Source organism: Artemia sp. Qi Xiang Cuo, chromosome 9 (genome assembly GCF_049724085.1).
Source record: "Artemia sp. Qi Xiang Cuo chromosome 9, ASM4972408v1, whole genome shotgun sequence".
NCBI lineage: Eukaryota > Metazoa > Arthropoda > Branchiopoda > Anostraca > Artemiidae > Artemia > Artemia sp. Qi Xiang Cuo.
Genome location: NC_142802.1, coordinates 70993962 through 71011193, shown reverse-complemented (window position 1 = coordinate 71011193; position 17232 = coordinate 70993962). Strand labels below are relative to the sequence as shown.

The window sequence follows — 17232 nt, the reverse complement described above, 5'->3', positions numbered from 1 at the left end:
GAAACAACCTCCCATTTTTGACAACCTCCCATTTTTGAGCGTCAGGAATTGATTTAGTTTCTATTTACGTTTGTATGATTTTTTTTTTGCATTCTTTAAATGAAATTTGATCTCAAGTACTTGCTTTACTGTTCTTCTAGTTAGATAGTTTAATTCACATTATGGTAGTTTGAATATTATTCTTGCGCCAGCGAAGAATTTATAGCTTTCATATTTACTCCCCTTATTCTTATACTTATTACCCTCATGACTTAATAACGCTTATTCTTCTGTTATATCTCTGACAGGTGTCTTATTAATACTTATTTCTTTAGCCTTCACAACTTTGGTATTTTACCATCAACAATGCTAATTAGATTTTTTTTTTCTCTCTCTTTTTGGCCCTGTCAGAGGTTTGAAATAAACTTTGTCTCATAAACACACCGGTTTTCGAGTCTCGCTCCGGCAAAAAATTATTTATGAGCGTCATTCATTGTCCGGGCCTACGCGTTAAGTATAAAAAAGGCTTTGTAGTCTCGCCAAAAATTCTGCTGATTGGACAGGGGGATTTTCAGATTTTTTACCTAGGCCTATAAAATATTTATGTGCTCTTATAGGTAGAGTAAAAAAACGGGATATAGAGGGGTGGGTTTATAATCCATCACTGGTCCAATAAGATAACGCAGGGGTTGTCCTTTCCGCTGCAACTGTCATTTAATGAAAGGTGTAGTGTCCCTTATTTAAATTGCAAAATTCACCTATTGTGCGAAAAGGTGCAAAATTAGCATAGGTCTCTTCTCTTACTTTATCATTTTAGTTTTATGTTTGCCCAAAATTTTTATGTTCTAAAAGACTGATTGTTCCGCATAAAAGCTGGTGCTATAAAAGACATCCACCACCGTTGGTATACCCGAAATTGGGGGGTTCATTTACAAGGAATTATCAAATAAAAAGTTTTAAATAAAAAATGTTTTAGATGGATTAGGATTATCCTATATTTGGAATGAGGGGCTAGGACCCTCAGATCAGGGTGAGCCGTTTTTGGCTATGATTTATAGAAAAAATAAAAGACCAGGAAGTCCAAATGTGGACCCATGCAGTTAAAACATCTGAAACGCTGAAGTTTTATTCCCAAGTAAAAGAGATATTTGGATTTGAATATTATTTTAAATTAGAATTACCGAGGGAGACATTGAGGACTTGGCTTCGGATCAGAGCGAATTGCCTGCCACTAAACAATAGAAAAAGAAAATTTGAAAGAAAAAGGGCGGCCCGAGATGCAAATACGGATTACTCTTGCCCCAGAAGTAGCCTAGGTATTGAGGATGTGGCCCATATTCTCGCCGAGTGTCAGCAACTTTCTATATTACGGGGATATTTTTTTGAGGGTGTTATTTTGTTTTACCCGGGGAACTTGAAAACGACTGCAAAAATGACAATCAGGCAGTTATGTAAATATGTAAATGAAGCGTTGTCATCAATGAGTGAAATTTGATATTTATGTTATTTTTCTTGTGGAGTGTAATTAAGAATACTGTTCTGTATAGCCTTTTTTTGGGCTTATAATAAATTATTATTATTATTATTTACAAGGAATTAGAATACAAGGGAGTAGTCTCTTTGAGTATCGCAAAGGTTTTTACTTTTATTTATTTTTAAGATTTCTTTTTTAAACTAAACATAATTGTTGCCGCTGTGTATTGAAGGAGGTCATGCATCAACAGAGAAACAGAGACTTTACCAGTAAAATGTTTTGTGACTCAAAAACTTTTTGTACGCTTTACCTGCTTTAATTTTCACAAAAAAAATAATCAGGTCTCATGCATGTTTTTTTGTGAATGTTTGACAAAGTAACTGTAGGTAATAGGCTACAGCAACGATTAAAAAAGGCAGGGTAATTTGCCTTCCCAAAGTCAGCACAGGCTCTGCAAAGATGTTAACTTCGAGTAGTTTCTACCCGAAGTTAGAGGTGTTGGTCTTAAGAGTATTAAATAAAAAAATACATTTTTTTTTAAACTAAAAGTAAGGAGCGACATTAAAACTTAAAACGAACAGAAATTATTCTTTATATGAAAGGGGCTGTCCCCTACTTAACGCCTCGCTCTTTACGTTAAAGTTTTTTATTGTTTTAAAAAAAGTGGTGAGACAGAGTCAAACTTGAGCGTAAAGAGCGAGGCGTTGAGAAGAGGATAGCCACATATCCAACTCCACTACCTTGCTTATCCAAGATACTGACTTTTCATGAACATGTCTAAATGTCCTGTTAGAACAGCCAAACTTTCAGAAATGCATCTACAGGCGAAATATAGGTCATATAAATTGTTTTCAACCTCACATCTCCGCTCCATTTTTACTGCTAATCTCTAAAAGATTCACCAAATAAAAGGTAAAAAAATAAGGAAGTGGTTTGCAGTCCGCAAACGTGGATTTGTTTTTTGGATTTGAAGGCTGAGGCGAGGGGTTTACAACTGGGCATTTTGAGGGACACCTGGAGGCATGAGGCACGTCAGAGGCATGCCGAAGGCATTAAAAATGGACAGAGAAGGAAACTTATCAAATATTCCAAAGGGCGTAATATGTAAATATATACAGCTTGCCTGTTATTCGGTATCTGTCGAATATTGCAGCACCTTCAAAAGCGATCTTTTAAAACTTGGAAAAAATCATTTACGGGTTTATTTTGCAAGGAAAAGAACCCCCAAGACTCAAAACAACTGATATGTACCTAAAGAAGAAGAACGGAGGACTGCAAGTTGTTGATATCCATGCAAAAACTAGGTAACCCTACGATGGCACTGATGGTGTCACTTTTTCCTATTACACATGCAGCGTTGCCACCACCTCAAAAATAGAATCCCGATTTTTCTTTTAAAAAAATCCCGAGATTTCAAAAAAAAAATCCCGGAACACGGTTTTTAAGTTATACAACCTAGGGCTGCGCGGTGATGACGTAAAAAGCAAGGTGCGAAATTCAAAGTACCGTGAAACGTGGTTTCTAGTTGTAACTAACAACTGATTGTCAATATTCCTAGTATTATTTCGACGTGAAAACTTTCTGTTGGATTAGTAGGATCTACGACAAATATTTTAGGCCAAAACAATTCGCCAAAGTTCCGAAAAAACGTCTCTACGCATCCACGTTTCATCGTTATTTGAATTTCCTGCCCAAGAACTGACGTCAGGCTTCGCAGCCCTATTCAATATGGCTTGGCCAGCGGTAAAAGTTGCCTTTTATCACGTCTTCACGCGTCCCTTTCCCTTTTATCATACCTGCTTTTCTGTTTAGTGGTGTGCCAAGACGCACACTTGGATCTCGGATTCTTAATTGTACTAAAAAAAAAAAGGAATCTGCTGCTTTGACACGGAAGAATCCGGAAGAAACACAGATCCCTTTTTCCCGAATGTACTTAGAATCCAACTTTCTTGGTATAAACCCAGGCCTTTGGGTATTTGAAGAGAAAACTGTAAAGCAACAGTCAGAAAAACTGTTACTACCGAGTTATTAGAAAAAGCGCTAAGTAAAGAAACCAACTAAAAAAAATAACTAGTTTCTCAGATATTTGTTGGTACGTTTCAGTTATCATCTCGATAATCACAGCTCAAATGACAACCCTAAGAAACTGGACAAATTAGCTTCAGTAAATTAAACTAAAGTTGGTTAGAACAAGTAAAAACACTAAGTCTTCTACTACTAAGTCTTCTACTGAGCAGAGCAAGTTTTTCAATGGAATTCATCGCTTTCGCTGCCGTAGTTCTTTGACTGTATTTAGGACTTATAAAATTTCATCAAGAGCTCAAGCGAATGGGCGACGAGGGGCACACGCACTTGAGCTGGAAGGACAAGCCCCGCCGTGGGTGGCCTCCTCGTCCGTAGGAGACATGGTTAAAGATTCTGTTCAGTTCTGTGCCCTCACAGAACTAAAACCATTTTTGGTTTTTTGTTGTTGGGTTGGTTGTATTTATTTATTTTTTTTTTGTTGATTAAGGTAGGTCGTAAAAAAGGCTGAAAAAAAAGAAAAAAAAAGGAAAAAAGTGCCACCGCAAGAATGGGTTTATTGTGGACGGAGGACGCCCAGTCTACGGGAGAGTTAATAGTTTTTTTTTGTGTTAAAAAATTTTAAAATTGTAAGAGTAAGCCTTTTGGAAGACCACCTTTAAAATTCAAATTCGTATTAGTGAAAATTGAAGGATATGAATTTTAAGAAATTGAAGTAAAAATGCCACCGGAAAAGCGTCTCCTAGAAGGGGAAGGACACCCAGAAACGGGGGGAGTGATAGATATTTGGCAAGAAAAAGTTAAACGGTAGTGTGCCTTCATGTCCACTAATACATTGACTGGTATATAATAATTTATTAATTTTTTTTGAAGTTTAGGTGATATGATAATGTATAAAGTTGTAAGATTTATATGTTTTTGTATTAAAATATCACCGAGTGGAGAGGAGGAGGGGAGGGAAAAAAATAACAACTACCTCTGAAAAATGTTAAACAAAATTCCTTCTGTTGGCACACAGAACATGGTGATGGTGGTGGTTATGGTCTTGAGGTCAGTTTTGGGTTTAGGTGCCATTTTTAGCATGATGAGTGCGATGCTGAAGAGCGGTAAAAAAAGCAGAGCTCTTTATTTTGGATAAATGAATTTACCTTTGAGAAGACGTCTGAGTCAAAGCAGAAGACAACGTTGGTACCGATTTCCCTAGAAATGGGTTCTGCGGAATATATGACATACAGGCTGGAGTTACAGTAACCCTGGTCTACCAATGCGGCAGTTAATGTGAGATCAGAATTCAGCCGGAACCACTGGCACAAAATTCCTATGTCGTCAGGGAACGGCATCGCCATATTCTGCGTGTCAACAGAGTGGCATCTTCGCCCAGACAAGTAGTCAAACTGTTTGACCCGCCCAACTAATACTCTCTTTCCCCGGCCAACCGGTCTGTAATCGCACCATTCACCGATACGCAATTCCGATTTCACACTGACCTCTGCATTGGTTTGCGGCGACTCACGTAGTCTTACTTATCGGCCCTGGACCATCACCCGTTTTAATCGGTCACTACTCAGCTTCTCAGAGCTTTCCCTCAGAAGCCACAACAGCGTGGATTTTTTTATTGGTGTTATGGAGCCGTCAGAAGTCTTGACAAGACAAAAACCTAGAATCTTCATGTTCGTCACAGGCTCACTAACCCAGTTTTTCTCAACTTGGTGTTTCACACAGTGAGCAATCACTGGCAAATCTTCAAAGATGCCGTCACTTTCCGAGCCCGATTCAGTGTCAGTCGCGGAAGCCTTTTCCTGCTTATCGGACAGAGTATTTTCCTCTGAGTCATCGTCTGAGTCACTGTCGTGAAGTATAAAAAGACAAACATTCGGTACTTGGTGACCGAAAGCGTAAACTATGTCGTCAAGTATCAAGGCTTCTATTATTTGCTGGCTTTCAATACGAGCTCACCCTAGCTCGAGCTTCATTTCTTCGTTCCCAGAGAAAGAAAAATTGGAACTGAAATACACATCACCAATGGATCTAACTCGCTTGGCCTTGGGCAAGGACAACTGTTCATTAGAATATTGAGCTTCAAAATCCGTTATACTTTCATATCGACGAATTCGATCTAGAAGTTGGAGGAACGAAAAGTTTATTACAGTACTGTAATTGCTGGTTTGAGACCGCATCTTCCTAAAAAAATCTTCACAGGATTGGCTATTCATGTCGGAGAGTTTGAAAAGACGTTCGAGCCCAAGCCGTGTGAATCGACGAATGAGAAGCACTGGGGAATGCATATTTATCTCTAGGCAATGGTAAATGCTTGTGGTAATAAAATTCTCGTTAAAAGCACAATGTCCACTTTTTACGACCCAGGATTTCCAATTTCAAACGCAGTTAATAATACGACCAAGTAAAAATAGCGTGTAAAGAGGAGAAAGTCTGCGTTGTAAAAAACTTGCCATACGCTTTCCATAAGCCAAAGATAAAACTGTGTTCCTTCGCTTCCAGGAACACGCTGTTTCAGGTGTGCCGGAGGCACGGAGGCACGAAGGAAGGGACACCTGCGACGGTCAATTATTAGCCCCTCCGGCTGAGGTATATATTAGCCTCTCTCAGTGGCGCACTCAGAAAATAAATATGGGGGGGGGGGGGCTGACCGGGGGTCCCTGGGACAACCAGCGGAAGAATTTAAAAATTCCTTAGAGAAAACGGTATTTTAAGGCATTACTTTAAGTTTATTTTACCTCTTTGCATGCAAGTTTTGAGTAGGGACTAAGGAATGAATGATAAAACCGAGCAGATTAAATAAGATTTAAAAACAGAATGTGTTTTTTTCTTGGGGGGGGGGGGGAGGGGGAGCTACAGCTCCTAACTCCCTCCCCCCATGGGTGCGTGCCTGATCTATCTTAAGAGTCTTTCAAGCTTTACAAGTAGGGGAAAGGTGAAGGTAAAAACTTAAAAATCCAAATCAGGACTTCGATTATGGCAATGGATCCTCAAGTATAAGAACACGATGAGAGGTCCACTATAAGAGGTTGCAAAGACATTCTTGAGGTCTTTGCGGAATTTCTATACCCTTAAAATTAGGGGAGGCAAGAACTTTGAACCCCTTCTTTGAATTCCAGGATATGGCTGTTCATGGTACCATAGGAGGCTGTAAATAACACGTAAAGAACTCTGCAATTGTTAAATAGAGCAGGCAGTTTTAGAATAGATAGAGTTAGCTCCCCAGTTTGAGCAAACTCTGTGCAGCTCAAATCCAAGTTAAGGTTTGAAGCGACTCGTGATCGGTAACTATCGGAAAAATGGTTCCTAGGCTAGATCTTCTTTGGAGCTGAATTCGAGCCAAATTTTTCGGCAAAAATAATTCTTAATTCGAAAATTGGCGGATTTCTTTTTTTATACCCCTTAAATAGTTTATTATTTAGTACAAAGCCTCGAGTATTTACACTCGTAACCTTTCTTGTCTTTATGCGACTCGACTGCCATTCGTAACGATGCCAAATTAGTAAGTTCTAATCAAGTCAACCTGCTAAAATAAACACCAGAAATTAAGAATTGCCTTTCATTTTTACAGAAATAAAAAAAAATTCGGAGAATATATAATCTATGTGGAATATAAGAAATCCTTGGTAAGACACCTAGACTTCAAGGAGGGCATGGACCAGTTCTCTCTCCCTGCACACATGGTTTATTGCTGGGGAAATACCGTCATCCATGGACAAACTCTTTCCACATACCCTCTGCATCCTACACGCTCGCTAAATTCCATTTAGTTTCAATATACACTGCAGTGGAACGATGAAAAATGCCGGGTTCGCTGTCATAAAGTCCTTCATCCAGATACTTTATGTTTGGACTCGAGAAGTACTTTTTTTAATGAGTCTGGCAGTAATCCACTTGATTAAATCGTTGACAAGAGACTTTCAAGTGCCAAAAAAATAATTGAGCTGTTTTATGCTTAGTGGTAGTCACGGCCCAAGCATCCAATGAATGGCTGGTCCGTAAAATAAGTGCCACAAAACAATTGAGCTGTTTTATGTTTAGTGGCAGTTACGACCCAACCATACAATGAATCGTTGGGCAGTAAAATAAGCGCCAAAAAACAATTGAGTTGTTTTATTTTAGCGGCAGTTACGGCCCAACCATGCAATGAGTAGTTAGGTCGTAAAATAAGTGCTTCCAAACCATCCAATGAATGGCTGGCCGGTAAAATAAGCGTCAAAAAACAATTGAACTGTTTTATGTTTAGTTGCAGTTACGGCTCAGCCATCCAATGAATGGTTGGGTCGTAAAATAAGCACCAAAAAATAATTGAGCTGTTTTATGTTTAGTGGCAGTTACGGCCCAACCATCCAATGAATCCGAGCTTCAACTTTACAGAGTCCTACAGAGAGCCAATCTTTTATCCTATTATGACACGTTTATCAGCCAAGGTGAGTGTCGTTTTGTGACTTTTTTAGTAGAAAGATTTATATTTTCTGTCATTCCGTCAGGTAAATTAATCAAAGGGCTGGCACTATCAAATGGGATTTCTAGCAAGGAATTTTGGGTAATCAATATATGATCATCAAGATAATCATCAACATAGACAATTAGATTCGAATCTCAAAAATTTGACGGAAACGCCTTTTTTATTGATAATCTGATTGTTGAACGCTGTATTATGGATGAAACCATAAATTGATAGAAACTGCTCTTTCAATTACAAAAAATTACCAAATACGATTTTCTTATATGCTACACCGGTTTTTCACGTTTAATAATCCCCCTTTTCCCATAGACATAGAAAATCATTTGCATGTAGGTGATTTTTGTGTTTTTGTTGTTTTTTTAATCGAATGTCTTTCTTGCAAAAAAAGAAAAAAATAAACAAGAAGAAAAAAAAGTCAATCCACGAGAAATTCTTCTTTTTTACAATTCAATCAGGCTCGTACATGGGATGGTTATAGGTCCGGTCAGGTAATTTTATGAGTTAATTCATAACTTATGCAGTTTCAATAGGATATACTGTTCTTCTGCCATTTTGAAAGACATATACCCGTCCTGAAACAAGTCCTTCTCATTGCCTTGATACAGGCCCTCCCCCAATCCAGTAGAAAGGTGATGATTACCCTTATTGAATCAAAATAATGTCAAAACTCTAGTTTTGACAGATAGATGTTATAATTCTTAGCGCTCTTTTGGTTAGCGGACTGGAACTGTAATCCAGTGTCCGTACGGGCAAGGGTCCAAGTCCTTTTGTCACTTATTATTTGGTTTGGGGTGGGGGTCAGTGGTGTGTCTCAGTAAGCTTACCCAGAGTTGACGCAGCTCCAAATGGGTACCTAGAAAAACCTGAGGGGGGGAAGGGAAGTGTTGAATGATTTGCTTCCAACAATGCATGGCACTCCCGGCCGAAGGACCTTGGTACCTTACTATGCACCATTGGTGCACCATTGGTACCGGCACTATGCACCATTGGTCAGCATACGAAGATTTGTTTTAAGTTTTTACCAGTCAGGGATCATGTAAGGAATGGTTTTCAATGATGTTTAACAACAACAAAAAACAAGTTGTTTCAACTGAAAGTAAGGAGCAACATTAAAACTTAAAACGAACAGAAATTATTACGTATATTAAAAGAGTTACCCCCTCCTTAACACCTTGCTTTTTACGTTAAAGTTTCTTAGCACTTAAAAAAACTTCTTATCGTTCTAATTAAAAGAAACTTGTGTTTCAGCAGTCGCTCTGAAAGAATTAGAGAATTTGAACTTTAGCGTAAAGAGCGAGGTGTTAAGGAGGGGACAAACCCCTTAAAATACGGAATAATTTCTGTTTGTTTTAAGTTTTAACGTTGCTCCTTACTTTCAATTGAAAAAACTTTTTTTTTAATTTAATTTCTGATCGTTTTTTAAAAAAAAGGCCAAGATTACCCCTTTCGACGGGAATTATCCTCTGGACAATTCAATCCTGGCGAAAACTTACCCCGTACAATTACCCTTAGCATATCTACACGTAAAATTGAATCGGTAAAGAGAAAGCGGGAAATATAAATTAATTTCGTATAGGAATTCTGGCAAATTCTTCCAGTGTAAAATTTGCCCTGAAAAGTTTACCCCCTGGAACTTCCCTCTCCATGAAAATTTCTACCTGCGTAAAATCCCCCTAGCAGAAAATTCGTCCTCCCCTCGCCACCCAAAATATGTATGCATACTTCCCTATAATAAATACTATACGTAAACAATGGGCAAATGTTTATGCTGAACAAAATAGATATCTCAAAATTTTGAACGGAAAAGTTTGGGAAAAAAGTGGCTTGGGAGGGGGCCTAGTTGCCCTCTAATTTTTTATCACTTAAAAAGGGTGCTATAAATTTTTATTTCCGTTAGAATGAGCTCTCTCCCGACGTTCTAGGCCCACTGGGTCGATATGATCACCCGTGAAAAACAAAAAAAATAAAGACGCATCCGTGATCTTTCTCTGGCAAAAATTACAAAATTCCACATTTTTGCAGATAGGAGCTTGGAACCTCTACAGCAGGGTTCTTAGATACGCTGAATTCTATGACTTAAATTCTATGACTTCTAGGGTGTCTTTCCCCCTTTGTTTCGAAAATCAGACAAATTTTCTCAGGCTCGTTGCTTTTGATGGGTAAGATTAAACCTTATGAAACTTATATATTGGGAATAAGCATAATATGCCAATTCTTTTGACATATCTGTTGTTATTAAAATTCTGTTTTTTAGAGTTTCGGTTACTATTGAGCCGGGTCGCTTCTTACTTAAAGTTCGTTACCACGAACTGTTTGATAACTTTAATAATTGAAAGTCATCTGTAGGTATTAAACTGATTGCATTTATAAATTGAGTTACATTTTTGGATCTAAGACAATTTTGATCAAACATTTCGTGGTAACGAACTGTAAGCAAGGAGCGACGCGGCTCAATAGTAACTGAAACTCTCAAAACCTGAATTTTAATATCAATATTTATATCAAAGGAATGGGCTTATTATGTTCATTTCAAATATATAATATTCATTAAGTTTAGTGTTATCCAACAAAGACTAAAAGCCTGAGAAAATTTGACAGATTTTAGACAAAATGTAGAAAGAGTAAAATAATCTTAATGAAAACATCATCAGAGAGCGCTACAGTAGAGGTCCCAAGCTCCTATCTGCAAAAATGTGGAATTTTGCATTTTTTGCCAGAAAATCGATCACGGATACATGCTTATTTTCTTTTATTTTTAATTCCAATAATTTGTAAAATATGCAAGATATGCTTGGTCCAATTTATCAGCTTGAGAGAAAAATAGCTATATATTCTTCTGTTCCAGAACTTCCCTTGGTTAGATATATTTCCAGCGTCCAGCTATACAAAAATTAGTACGATGGACAGGATCCAAAGGATAAAGCTATTACAACTGATGGGTTCAGTGATGAAAATGTCCCCGATACCCTCCTGTAAAATATTTTGTCCACTTAAAAAAGAGCCAATTTCTTTCCTAAAAAATCAAAGTCATTCTTTTTTTTAACTTAAGAGCTGCTGTGAATGGCATAGTTCCAGTCTTTTTGTTAGATTAAATAAAAAAACTCCCCGCTCTTTACGCTAAATTTTGACTCTTTTAAAGAGCGGGACGTTGAGGAGGGGACAGCCCCTTTCATATACGGAATAATTTCTGTTCGATTTAAGTTTTAATGTTGCTCCTTGCTTTCAGTTTAAAAGTTTTATTTAATTTCTGACAGTGTTTGAATTAATGCAGGTTTTGAATTTGGCTCACCGTACATGAATAATTCAAACAAAATTTGCATATTAATTTTCCTTTTTTTAACGAATAATAACCTTATAACAACCTAAATTTAATTTTTGTTCAGAGGTCTAAGAATGACTCCTGAACCACAAAGGCAGTTAAATTAGAATAATAACATCTTTTAAAATTTGAAAACGAAACCTTAGCATTAGAGCGAGCTATTGAAGAAAGGCATCCTATATTATATACGTAATATCTTCTGTTTCTGTTAAGTTTTAATGTTGCTTCTTACTTTTAGTTGAAGAGACTTGTTTTCTATTTAATTGCTGATCGTTTTTTAAATAATGTCGGGAAATCCAGCTCCCCCTCCATGGAAAATTCTCTTCCCCCACGAGAAATTTCTGCATGGAAAAATTCTCCCACGTAACTTAAATTAGCGATATTTGCGGAACTGATTTTGTAAGGCATAGTACCGAAACAGCCGAAGAGGTCGAAACTATTTTTGTGAAAATGAAAGTCACAAGTTGAGTAATGCTCAAATCACTGACATGATTGAAAGAAAATATCTTTAAAAGATATACGGAATAATTTATGTTCGTTTTAAGTTTTAATGTTATTCCTTACTTTCAGTTGGATAAACTTGTTTTTTTTTTATTTAATAACAAACACAAGCCGAAGACATACAATATCTTTGGCTTATTATCACATAAAAATCATAGTTATGAAGCTGCTTAAGGTAAAATTAAATGCTAAGATTGGGCGGAAAATAACACAAACAGATTATTGTTTATACCGGCCATTATTAAAAAAAAATCGAACTTGAGAGTAAAGAGCGAGGTATTGACGAGGGGGGCGAATTTCCTCATATACTTAATATGAGGGGGTTCACCCTCTCGTCAACAACTCGTTCTTTACGGTAAAGTTTGAATTTTGTTCTAATTCTTTAAGAATGAACCCTGAATCACAAAGACCGTTCGACTAGAACAAATGGCTCTTTTGAAATTACTAAAAATACTTTAGCGTAAAAAGTGAGGTATTGAGAAGGGCACGAACACCCTTATATACATAATTATTTCTGTTTGGTTTAAGTTTCAATGTTACTCCTTACTTTCAGTTGAAAAAAACTTGTTTTTTTATTTAAATTCTGATTGTTTTTTAAATAATGCTGGGAAATCCAGCGCCCCTACATAGAAATTCTCTTCCCCAATGAAACATTCCTCCATTGAAAGATCCTCCTTCATAACCGAATTCCCCCGACCCCTCACCCTACCAAAATAATCCCCCTTGAAAACGTCTGTATAATTACCAATAACCAATACTATATGTAAACAGTGGGCAAAGGTCATAACTTGCAGCCCTTTCCCGTGGGGGATTAAATCGTCCTCAAAGACATAGTTATTAGATACTTAGACTATACTGAACAAAATGGCTAACTCGAAATTTTGATCCGGTGACTTTGGGAAAAAATGAGCATGGGAGGAGGCCTAGTTGCCCTCCAATCTTTTTGGTCATTTAAAATGGCGCTCGAACTTTACATTTCCGTTCGAATGAGCCCTCTCGTGAAATTCTAGGACCACTGGATCGATACGACCACCCCTGGGAATATATATATATATATATATATATATATATATATATATATATATATATATATATATATATATATATATATATATATATATATATATATATATATATATATATATATATATATATATATATATATATATATATATATATATATATATATATATATATATATATATATATATATATATATATATATATATATATATATATATATATATATATATATATATATATATATATATATATATATATATATATATATATATATATATATATATAAAAAAATATATATATATATATATATATATATATATATATATATATATATATATATATATATATATATATATATATATATATATATATATATATATATATATATATATATATATATATATATATATATATATATATATATATATATATATATATATATATATATATATATATATATATATATATATATATATATATATATATCACAGTTTATAGAATTAGCAGTATGATCATTCTCTATATCACCCATTATAAAAACCCAGACCGGGGTGCGAGTGCTCCGGAGAACGTTTTTACAGATGTAAACAAAGGTGAAGTCAGATTAGCGGGGATGCAGGTTAGTCTGTTTCCGTCTGTTTCCAACAAAGTGCATTGAAACAAACGGAAACAGACTAACCCGCATTCTCGCTAATGCAGAAATAAGTGGGAGGAGCTTTTTGTTCACGAAGACCAGAAATGATCTGCGATAAGCTTAGTGGGTATATTCTGTCTACTGTGATATATATATACGCATCCGTGGTCTTTCTTCTGGCGAAAAATAAACAATTCCACATTTGTGCAGATAGGAGCTTGAAACCTCTGTAGTAGGGTTCTCTGATACGCTGAATCTGATGGTGTGATTTTTATTAAGATTCTGTGACTTTTAGGGGGTGTCTCACCTTTTTTCGAAAATAAGACAATTTTCTCAGGCTCGTAACTCTTGATGTGTATGATTAAACTTGAAGAGACTTCTATATTTAAAATCAGTATAAAAATCCAATTCTTTCGATGTATCTATTATTATCAAATTCAGTTTTTTAGAGTTTCGGTTACTATTGAGCCGGGTCGCTCCTTACTTACAGTTCATTACCACGAACTGCTTGATTTAAATAAATTTAAAGTGTTATATTTTCTATGAAACAGTTCGTAGTAACGAACTGTAAGTAATGAGTGACCCGGTTCAATAGTAACCGAAACTCTAATAAACGGAATTTTGATACCAATAGATACATCAAAAGAATCAGATTTTTATGCTGATTTCAAATATATAAGTTTTATTAAGTTCAGTCCAATCAAAAGTTAAGCGCCTGAGAAAGTTTGCCTGATTTTCGAAAAAAGGGAGAAAAGTAGAATGGGGACTACCAGCGCGACGCCCACAATACCCCTTCGAATCCCGATCCAGACACTTTTTTTAAAATTCCGTACGCCCTCGCTAAATAAGAGGCATAGCCTCCCTAGGAGAAAGATTGGTAATCGGTCAATGACCTCTTTTTCCAAGGTCGATTTATTTGATGTTTCTATGTGTAATAACTCCGAACGAAGGTTGCACATGCCTGCATTGAATTCTAACGAGAACAATGTTATTGATCTAGGACTCGAGGGGGAAGTGAATTTCGAGAACTTGATTGCATAAATCGAAGGAGAATGGATTTCCGAGAACTTGATTACGTAATCAAAGTGTGTCAACAACAACAACAATGACCTTGACATTCGCTGAGAGCGTGCACTTACATCGACATCGAGAGCGTGCGTGCAACAACATCGACCGTGGAACACCTGTGCTGTCGACCTCAATTCACCTATCGTGAATCAATAATTCCCCTTAGAAACAACAAATTAATTTCCCTTTCTTGACAGATCAATCAATCAATGACATCATCTATCAGACTTTAATTTTCCCTTTCTTGACAGATCGATCAATCAATGACATCATCTGTCAGACTTTAAAAATTTTCGCATAGAAACATTTCGCCAGGAATAGATCCAAAATCATTAATGTCTTTGCCTCGGGAACAGTTCTACTGGTCGAACTCCAAAAGATATTAATAACCACAGGCCATGGAAACAATTAGGCAAGAAACATCTTAGCGATGAATTGTTTTAGCGCGCGAAAAGGTTTCCATATAATTTGAAAAGCATTGACGCAGAGATGCCAATAACAAAGGAACACGCTGAATTTGCGTTTAGGGATTATTTGGGCGAAACCGTTTTAGACAGGTTATGGAACTATTTCGGCGAAACAGATAGAGACATTTTAAAAGAAGATTTTTGAAGAGATTTTGGAAGAGGTTTGAGTGTGGTCGTTATAATACACAAGTTTCATTTGAACAGTGTTGTGAGGTCCTCTAACCCAACCCCAAAGGGTTCCAATCCTCCTACCCCAACCCCGAAGGAAGCCCCCGGTCCTCAAAGCCCCCCCAAGCTCCCAAAGGTTCCGATCCCCCTACCACATCCCCGAAGGAAGCCACCGGTCCTCAAAGGTTCTCTGGGCTTCCAAAGGCCCCCCCGGACCCCCAAAGGCCCTCACCCAGTCCCCAAAGGTCCCCAGGCACCCAAGGGCCCCAGACCCTAAAGGCCATACCCGAGCCCCAAAGGCCCTCCCCGGTCCCCAAAGGTCCACCAGACACCCAAAGGCCCTCCCCGGTCCCCAAAGGTCCACCCAGAGCACCCAAAGGCCCTCCCCTGGTCCCCAAAGGCCCACCAGATCCCCAAAAGGCCCTCCACCGGTCCCCAAAGGCCCTCCCCAGGCTCCCAAAGGGCTCCCAAGCGGCCCCAAATGCTCTACCCATACCCCCGAAGGCAATCCTCCAGGCCCTCAAAGGTCCCCCAGGGCTCCCAAAGGGCCCCATGCTCTACCCCTACCCCCGAAAGGAAGCCTCAGTCCTCAAAGGTCCCCCAGGCTCCCAAAGGCCCTCACCCGGTCCCCAAAGGTCCCCCCGGGCTCCCAAAGGACCCCAGACCCCCAACGGACCCACCGGGCCCCAAAGGGCCCAATCCAGTGCCTCAAAGGCCCTCCCGGACCCCCAAGGTCCTCCACCGGTCCCCAAAGGCCCCTCCCGAGTCCCAAAGGTCCACCAGGCACCCAAAGGCCCCCCAGGCCCCAAAAGGCCATCCCGAGCCCCAAAGGTCCTCCACCAGTCCCCAAAGGACCTCTCCCGGTCCCAAAGGTCCATCGAGCACCCAAAGGGCCCCAGACCCTAAAAAGACCTACCGCAAGCCCCCCAAAGGCCCTCACCGGTCCCCAAAGGTCCACCAGATCCCCAAAAGCCCTCCACCGGTCCCCAAAGGCCCACCCCCGGCTCCCCGGGCACCCCCCGGGCCCCGAGTGCTCTACCCCCCCCCCGCCGGAGCCCTCCGGGCCTCCATGGGCCCCCCGGCTCCCAAAGGTCCCACAGGCCCCCCAAAGGCCCTCACCTGGTCCCCAAAGGTCCACCGGGCTCCCAAAGGGACCACCGGACCCCAAAGGGTCCCCCGGACCCCACAGGTCCTACCCAGGTCCGCACGGGTCGCCCAGACCCCCCCCGGACCCACCGGTCCCCACAGTGCCCAATCGGTGCTCAATGGCTCCCCGGACCCCCCCACGCCCTCCCCCGGTCCTCAAAGGTCCACCGGGCTCCTAAAGGACCAGTCGGTCCTCAAGGACCCTCTCAGATGTGCAAAGACCCTCCCCCGCCCCCCAAAGGCGCCCCCCGGTCCCCAAGGTCCCCTCCGGCTCCCATATGACCACACCACCCCTCAAGGGCCCCAGGATCCCCCAACGCCCACCCCGGGCCCCACCAAAGAACCCCCTCTCCATTTTTAACACTTTTTATGGCTTTATTATCTCCTTTTAGAACAAGTTCCTTTCATAATGTCCCTCCTAACCCCATTTTCCAACTTGAAGTACTTATCCTTTTCACCCACTGTCCCAATGAAAAAGAAATTATTTTTTAATCAATTCTAATTTTCCAAATAATATAAAAATTTTCCACTTTGAGTTCAGATCTGTCTCGAAGAGATGAAAAATTTAAAATACTGTTCCAAATTTTTCGCAGAAGATAAAAAAAGTTCAAGTTTTCTTCTGAATTTTGCCAAAGACATGCTCCAATTCTAATTTTTTCAGAGAAAACAAAAATCTTCCACTTCAGTTCTTTATTTCACAAAGAAATAAAGAAATTTAAAGTTCAATTCTAAATTTTCGGTGGAAGATAGAAAAAGTAATACCATACTTGTGAATATTTTCACGGAAAATAAAAAGTTCTAGTTCAATTTACAGTTTCCTCAATGAAGTCAAGGAAAGTTCAAGTTCTCTTCTGAATTTTACCAAAGAGACACGCTTCAATTCTAATTTTTTCAGAGAAAACAAAAATCTTCCACTTCAGTTCTTTATTTCACCAAGGGCATGAAGTTTAATTCTTGTGATACGTA

General features: G+C 38.8%; 1 protein-coding gene across 3 annotated transcripts in view; it reads left to right on the top strand.

The window, feature by feature from the left end:
• The window catches only part of nab (NGFI-A-binding protein homolog), a 229582-nt gene that overhangs the window by 15750 nt on the left and 196600 nt on the right, over window positions 1-17232 (top strand). For all 3 annotated transcript variants that reach the window (XM_089094852.1, XM_089094850.1, XM_089094851.1), the window contains exon 3: window positions 7801-7902. In XM_089094852.1, coding sequence (XP_088950978.1) covers window positions 7801-7902 — 102 coding nt within the window. The remainder of the gene's footprint in view (window positions 1-7800; window positions 7903-17232) is intronic.